This window comes from Populus trichocarpa, chromosome 9 (genome assembly GCF_000002775.5).
Source record: "Populus trichocarpa isolate Nisqually-1 chromosome 9, P.trichocarpa_v4.1, whole genome shotgun sequence".
NCBI classification, from domain to species: Eukaryota; Viridiplantae; Streptophyta; class Magnoliopsida; order Malpighiales; family Salicaceae; genus Populus; species Populus trichocarpa.
Window position 1 is genome coordinate 7,773,777 of NC_037293.2, and position 8,297 is coordinate 7,782,073.

General features: G+C 35.7%; 1 protein-coding gene across 1 annotated transcript; it reads left to right on the forward strand.

Annotated features, from left to right (window-relative positions):
* The first annotated feature begins 2,478 nt into the window (after window positions 1–2,478).
* Window positions 2,479–6,087, forward strand: LOC7469669 (receptor-like protein kinase 7). Its single transcript, XM_002313908.4, has 2 exons — window positions 2,479–5,419; window positions 5,519–6,087. The coding sequence occupies exons 1-2, from the start codon at window positions 2,857–2,859 to the stop codon at window positions 5,923–5,925; spliced, it is 2,970 nt and encodes a 989-aa protein (XP_002313944.4). The 5' UTR covers window positions 2,479–2,856; the 3' UTR covers window positions 5,926–6,087.
* Window positions 6,088–8,297: the final 2,210 nt, after the last annotated feature.

The window sequence follows — 8,297 nt, forward strand, 5'->3', positions numbered from 1 at the left end:
TCGGTGGGTGGTGCATGGATATCAAAGTAATTTCCATTTAAAAAATAGTTTCTATACAAAATAAATTATTGAAAAGAACATAATATTTTGATATTTAACATTATTATGAAAAGGATTTGAAAAATGATTTTCAGTTTTTTGTTTTATCGTAAAAAATAACTTATAAATATTATTTTTAAGTTTATTAAGAAAATAAAAATCAAATTTGATAAATAAAAAATTTAAAAAACAAAAAAATGAAATATTTGATCCTTTTTTAAAAAAAAAAGAGTTCTGAAAAGTGTTTTTTAGAGAAAATAAAAGAAAAATAGTTTTTTTTTATCCGAAAAGTGTTCTTTATTTACTGGTTTTTAATTAAGGTTATATATCAGATATTGAAAAGTGGGGAAAATAATTTTCACAAAAATATATTTTATAAAGTATTATATATTTGGTCAGGAAAGGAAATGATAGATATGCTTAAAATATACGTATGGCTGGCCTTTCTAGAATCTAAATTCATCGATTCATAGGATAGAAAAATGATTCGTTTGGTGTTGGTTGTCTCATTCTACTGTATTTTTATCACCTCTTCACCGTTCTTCCAATAAACAAATATTTTCAACGAGGAGGGGCAAAAATCCGTCTACCTACTACAAATGATCTTGTTCGTTGTTGTATCTGCTGAATGCTCTACGATCTTTTAGATTTATCAGCAACCCTTGGACTGACTTTATTGTGATTAAAATTTCAACTGGACGTCATTCCATCTTCTTGTCGTCTAGGGTGGCACGCGAGGACTTTCAAAATGCTTGAAAGAGGAAGAACAAAACAGGTTAATTACTAATTAAATATTACTATAAGGCAATAACATACATGCATGCCAGAGTTAGTATTCTTTGAACGAACACAAAAACAACAAAAAGAAAGAAAGAAAGGAAAAGAAATGTTACAATAATTATATAATCAAGGTGCTTCTAACAACTACACGTGATATTACTACTTAAGAAGACACGAGGAAGGAGAAGTGAAAGAAAAAGGGAAGAAAAGGCTTTGCCTTGAAAGAAACAGCAACTCTACAGGTCAAAATGCACCACTTTCCTGGTACAAGTGATGATGAATAGATGGGATATACTTCTCCTTCACTCTCTAAGTCTAGACTCATGGACCCGGAGACTAGTTGGGTGATCGGTGATGGAATATAGGCAGCTCTTGTTATATTGCCAATAATCACCGGTAACCAAGCTACACGAGACTTTTTGTGCAGGACCTTTATGCTATTTGAGCGTTTTTCGATGAAAATTTGTTGTTTTTTACCTCGATTTTTAGTTGCTTTTGCCAGTGAGTTTGTTTTTTTTTTTTTTTCTCTTTGCTAGGGTGAGTTCAAATGAAAATAAATAAAGTATGTAATTCGTAATCACACACACAAAAAAAAAATAAAAAAATTGAAGCTTTTGGTTTGTGAAATGCTCTTCTGTGTTTGTTTTGGTTGGACGAAAAGCGTGGGAAATTGGAAGAGATTTGAGAGAAGAAAAAAAATGGAAGAGATTTGAGAGAGAAAATGGTGGATTGGGATTTTGAAAAAGTTAGAGAGAAGGGATCAATTAAGATTTTCTTTCTTTCTTTCATTTTCATTTTATTTGTTTTTAGTTATTTTTCAAAAAATTAATTTAATTTTTTTTACGACGTTCGTATCGATTTGATATGCTTTGTCAATTTATCTATAAAATTGACTAAAATTATAAAAATATTAAAGATAAAAAAATAAAAAAAAGAGTAAGAAGATTACATTAAAAAAATACTATGAAAATACAAGGCAGATTAAAACTTGGGAGTAAAAAGATTTCATTAAAAATGCAATTAATCCTCCTCCAGATGAGAGACAAGCTAGCCATACAACAATGGAGATCCATAATTTCTGCCGATCGAGGGGTTTTTCTTATTAAGTTGGAAAAGCTTGTTGCCTCCACCTTTAAATCCAAACCACGAATTACCCCCCGAGCCAAATCCCAGATCTCAATTCGATTCCAATTTGTTTTTTTTTTGTTCGAGCATCCGAAGTTTTCAAAAAAACCTGGGTTGAGTCTGCCTTCTGAAACAGCGTAGTTTTTTACACATAAACATAAAACTTGGACGGAATTTATCTATGTTTAAGAAAACTTGGACGGAATTTATCCAATCAAGACCCAAAAAAAAAAAAAAAACCTTGAAAACTCAATAAGATCCCCCGGTTATATTTGGATGGGCTTGTGTGACTGGCCATTTCGATCTTCCGATCGTTTCTTCTTTCTGATAAGTCCAAGTCGGTGTTAATAAAGTGATGTCACATCAAAACAAGGCAGACAAAAGAAAGAAACACGAGGATCATCCGCCCTACAAGGCCACAACAACCAAAACGTGGACAAATACAAAAAAACTAGTACCAGTCAACAGTTATTAATACCAAATTTTTCCCAAGCGGCAGCTATATAGTCCTCCTCCATGCACAAGTCAACCTCGGCGGCCATAAGGTTCCAACTCTTGCTCGACATCCTGTTCCTTGCCCCCAACTAAAAAGTAAGAAGAGTTGCCCATCTTGGCGTTACAACCACAGAGATCCCAAAAATGAGTTATTATTGCTTTATCCTTAACAGCTAAATAATAATTACATGGTAAACTCTTCACGGTTGGACTTGCTACGTGGAATATCATCATCTCTTCAACTAAATTGTGTTCTTTGTCTCTCATGTGAACCGGCCTCAAAATTCAAGCCCACCTCGTGCCGAACTCAGTTTACTCTGCATTACATTTCCACGCTTCTCTTCCTCCATAGACTAACCAGAAGAGCACATTCCTCCCTCCTGAACCCACCACCATTCCTAGACCTCATCGGCCGAAATGTCGGTCCAATATTTCTGGCAATGGTTTCCTTTGCTATTTTTCTATCTAACATTGAGCATGCTCATTTCTCCGTCAAAATCAGATGATCAGTTTCAAATGCTTTTGAAGTTCAAGTCTGCAGTTCAACATTCAAAAACAAACGTGTTCACCACATGGACACAGGAAAATTCAGTGTGCAGCTTCACTGGAATTGTTTGTAACAAGAATCGATTTGTCACCGAAATCAATCTTCCTCAACAACAACTAGAGGGTGTTCTTCCATTTGATGCAATTTGTGGACTACGATCGCTAGAGAAAATCTCGATGGGGTCAAATTCTTTGCATGGTGGCATCACTGAGGACCTGAAACATTGTACAAGCTTGCAGGTCTTGGATTTGGGTAACAATTCGTTTACTGGGAAGGTGCCTGACTTGTTTACTTTACAAAAGCTGAAGATCTTGAGTATAAACACCAGTGGATTTTCGGGGCCTTTTCCGTGGCGTTCATTGGAAAATCTTACCAATCTTGCTTTTTTAAGCCTTGGTGACAATCCATTTGATGTAACAAGCTCATTTCCTGTTGAGCTTTTAAAGCTTGACAAGTTGTATTGGCTTTATCTGTCAAACTGCAGCATTAAAGGGCAGATACCAGAGGGCATTTCAAATCTTACCCTGCTTGAAAATCTTGAACTCTCGGATAATCAGTTGTTCGGAGAGATCCCAGCTGGGATTGGGAAACTCAGCAAGCTTCGGCAACTTGAGCTTTACAATAATTCCTTGACAGGAAAACTTCCTACGGGATTTGGAAATCTTACAAGTCTAGTGAATTTTGATGCTTCACATAATAGGCTTGAAGGTGAGCTCGTGGAGTTGAAACCCTTGAAACTCCTTGCTTCCTTGCACCTCTTTGAAAACCAATTCACTGGCGAGATTCCTGAGGAGTTTGGTGAACTCAAGTACCTTGAAAAGTTCTCTCTTTATACGAACAAGCTCACCGGTCCACTTCCTCAAAAACTAGGCTCGTGGGCAGATTTTGCTTACATTGATGTTTCAGAGAATTTCTTGACAGGTCGTATTCCTCCAGACATGTGCAAGAACGGCAAAATGACTGATCTTCTGATTCTGCAAAACAATTTCACAGGCCAAGTCCCAGAAAGCTATGCGAATTGTAAGTCTCTTGTACGCTTTCGTGTAAGCAAGAATTCTCTTTCAGGTTATATTCCTGCCGGAATATGGGGTATGCCAAACCTTTTCATTGTTGATTTTAGTATGAACCAATTTGAAGGTCCTGTGACACCTGATATCGGCAATGCAAAGTCTCTTGCTATAGTAAATCTAGCTAACAATCGGTTTTCTGGTACATTGCCTTCTACCATTTCTCAGACTTCTTCATTAGTGTCAATCCAGTTGAGTTCAAACAGATTTTCTGGTGAAATACCTTCAACAATTGGTGAATTGAAGAAACTGAACAGTCTTTATTTGACTGGAAACATGTTCTCTGGTGCCATACCAGACTCATTAGGTTCATGTGTCTCTCTCACTGATATAAACCTCTCTGGCAATTCGTTTTCTGGGAATATCCCAGAGAGTCTTGGATCTTTGCCAACGTTAAACTCCTTGAATTTGTCCAACAACAAACTTTCTGGTGAAATTCCAGTTTCTTTGTCACATCTAAAACTAAGCAATCTTGACCTATCAAATAACCAGTTGATTGGTCCCGTACCCGACTCTTTCTCTCTCGAGGCTTTTCGTGAAGGTTTTGATGGAAATCCAGGTTTGTGTAGCCAAAATCTGAAGAATCTTCAACCATGTTCACGCAATGCTAGGACATCTAATCAGCTTCGAGTATTTGTATCTTGTTTTGTTGCTGGGTTGCTAGTTTTGGTCATCTTTTCTTGTTGTTTCTTGTTCTTGAAATTGAGGCAAAACAATCTTGCTCATCCATTGAAGCAGAGTTCTTGGAAAATGAAATCTTTTAGGATACTAAGTTTCAGTGAAAGTGACGTTATCGATGCCATCAAATCAGAGAATTTGATTGGCAAAGGTGGATCAGGAAACGTGTACAAAGTTGTGCTTGATAATGGCAATGAACTGGCTGTAAAACATATCTGGACAGCAAATTCCATCGACCGGACAGGTTTCAGGAGCAGCTCAGCCATGCTGACAAAAAGGAATTCGCGGTCGCCAGAGTATGATGCTGAGGTTGCCACATTGAGTAATGTGAGGCATGTGAATGTGGTGAAGCTATACTGTAGCATCACAAGTGATGATTGCAACCTGTTGGTCTATGAATATCTACCTAATGGAAGCTTGTGGGATCGGCTACACTCTTGTCACAAGATCAAGATGGGGTGGGAGTTGAGGTATTCAATTGCTGCTGGGGCTGCAAGGGGATTGGAGTACTTGCATCATGGGTTTGACAGACCAGTGATTCACAGGGATGTGAAGTCGAGTAATATTCTCTTGGATGAAGAGTGGAAGCCTAGGATTGCTGATTTTGGACTAGCAAAGATTGTGCAGGCTGGTGGTCAAGGGGATTGGACTCATGTCATTGCTGGAACTCACGGATACATAGCTCCTGGTAAATTTCTCTCATGTTTTGTCTTTCCTTGTTTGTTTTACTCTGTTTTGTTTATAGATGATTTTGCTAATTTGGTTGTTTCTGCACTGTGATGCACAGAGTACGCATACACATGCAAGGTAAATGAGAAGAGTGATGTGTACAGCTTTGGTGTAGTCCTGATGGAACTGGTGACGGGAAAAAGGCCTATAGAACCGGAATTTGGAGAAAACAAGGACATAGTGTACTGGGTTTGCAGCAAACTGGAGAGCAAAGAGAGTGCGCTTCAAGTGGTGGACTCAAACATCTCAGAGGTATTCAAGGAGGATGCCATCAAAATGTTGAGAATTGCTATTCACTGCACATCAAAAATCCCAGCACTTAGACCCTCAATGAGAATGGTAGTTCATATGCTGGAAGAGGTTGAGCCTCTTCAACTCACGGACGTTGTTGTTGTCGATAAAGTAAGTGGAAGTTGTTCAAAGGAGAAAGTGAACACTGGTAGCATATCTGATCCAAGCAGTTAGAGTAGGAGGTTAGTTTTTTTTATGGGAGGCCTTGTAGGTTTTTTTTATGCAATAAACCTGTAACTTTGAGCTTGTGAAAGTGCAATAGGCTTAAATATCTCTCCTTGTAAGAGTTATATAGTAACTTTTATATCAAGAATGTGATATATTTTCTCGTGCAAAGCAGTAAATGCTAAATAGTTGGGTGCAAAGGAAGGCAGGCGCATCACATATTTGCTTCTACACAACTACTTCACATTTGGGAATTACACTGAGAAGACTAATTTTTTACCGAAGATTGTAGAAAATTGAGAAGAACAATCGTCCCTTTAATTTGATTAGATCTTTTGGGGAGAGGGATGAAGTCGAAACTAGGTTCTTGGTGGACAAATCATTTTTCTGGCCATTAAACCACAAACTGGTTTTTAGTAGTTGCTTTTTTGCAGTTCTAGTTACCACCAGCACCTTAGTAATCAATAGCCATTACTATGAAAGGTCAAAATTAAGAACAAGAATAAAAGAACAGACAGAGTGTTAAAAGACCAGAATGCAATTGCCAATTGGGCTCAGAATAAAACAAAACTGAAAGCGTTAAAATTAAGAATAAGATACAAAGGTATAGAAATAAAAATGGGCATATTTCATTTTAAATTCGGGCTTGGAATCAGAACATAAATCCTTGAAAGCTATCCAAAACATTACCCGCACCAATTATGCCCACCAAAACATTACCCGCACCAATTGTGAACAAGAGGTTTTTCCCTTCAGATTCTTCCCTATTAGGAAATGTGGATAAAATACGACACATCATCACTACAATTGCACAGGTATGTGTTTCCTTTATCTCTACTTGCAAGCTTTGTTTGGAAAGCAAGTAATCTTTGCAGAAAAATAAACGATGGCCTTGTGCTATATGAAACCATCCTTGATTTTCTCTCTGATCTGATTCTTTTAACACCCTATGTTCTAGCCAATTCCTGCAATTTGATCTCTTTGTTAAATTTCGATTGTTTCTGTGGTGGTTGCATCTTCTTCGAAGGTGTGATGCAGTAATCGATTTAACACAGTCAAATTATGTTGCTGGGGAGACATGATGTTTGCAGTCCTATGATGTCTGCTTGGGATCTTCATAGGCATGGGCAGAGGCAGGTCTAAAGGTAAGTGAACTTCTCTAAGCTGTAGGCTCGGTCACAAAAAGAGGGGAGGTTGGCTTAAGTGAACTTCTTTAACTGGTATTTGCTGAATAAATTTCTTAGCTAATTTTCTTGTCGATTCAGCATATGGAAAATTAGATTGTCAAGAAAAAATTATATTTTTATTTTCTTTCATCTTCAGGTTGCATTACGCATCTTATTATTTTTTTGGTGAATTAATAGTATTATTGGGATATATTATTAAAAAAATTAATATATTGGTATCTTATTATTTTGGAGGTGGGAAGAGATTATATATGGAATAAATTATAATGTTAATATTATACTTTGAATTTGTGATTCATATGGTTGTACAGTCTCACAATAGCAGTTACGCGCCAACACTTTAGGATAACTATCAAATATTCCATCAAATTATTGAAATATTATCAATTCTATACCCAAACTATTTTTTTATATCAATTTTATCATTAAATTATTTTGATTTTTCAATTAAGAATTTTTGTCAGGATATTTAACAAAAACATGTGAAGTTTTCTATAAAATGACGTTATTTCTTACAAAAAGAAAAATAATGCAATATGAATGAAAATATAGATAAAAGTTTTTAAAAATAGATGAAAATTCTTAATTAAATATTTTTTAAAAAAATGAAAATGAAAATTGATATAAAACTTGTCTGATTGGTAACATACGATTACCTATATAATTGAATGGTATTTTTAAGATTTGCCTCTATTTTTATTTTTCTTTTATGACTTGAAGTAATTAATGGCTACTTCAATTTATTTTATTTTACATTTTTATAATTGAATTACATGAATTGCTCAAAAATAAAACATTTTACTTAATTTTTCATATTAATAACAAAAAGGTGAAGTAATGGCAGCAGTCACCTACGGTTCATATTTGCGGTCATTATCTACGAAGTAAAAACGCTGAAAAGTTCTTGGCTGTGTAGTGGAGTGCAATAAATTAATATGTGTTGCTCAAAAAAAAAAAAAAAAAAATGTTAGTTGTAAAGCAATTTAACACCGATTTAATCTCTTAAAATATTGATTTTTTATTGACTAAAACACCCTTAGTTTTCAATTAAATATTATACCCATGCTATAAAAAAACAACTTTGCTACATTAACAGGGGAAATAAAAAAGAACAAGAGGTTTGCTCCTTCTGTAGTTTCAGGTTTGAGCCATGTGGTTGCTCATATGATGGTCACTGGAGGCTTACATGGTCGT

Excerpts from the sequence above, each read along its gene's own strand:
- LOC7469669 (XM_002313908.4), top strand. The coding sequence starts at position 2,857 with ATGTCGGTCCAATATTTCTGGCAATGGTTTCCTTTGCTATTTTTCTAT. Across the intron at positions 5,420-5,518 it reads TCACGGATACATAGCTCCTG|AGTACGCATACACATGCAAG; the intron begins GTAAATTTCTCT and ends TGTGATGCACAG.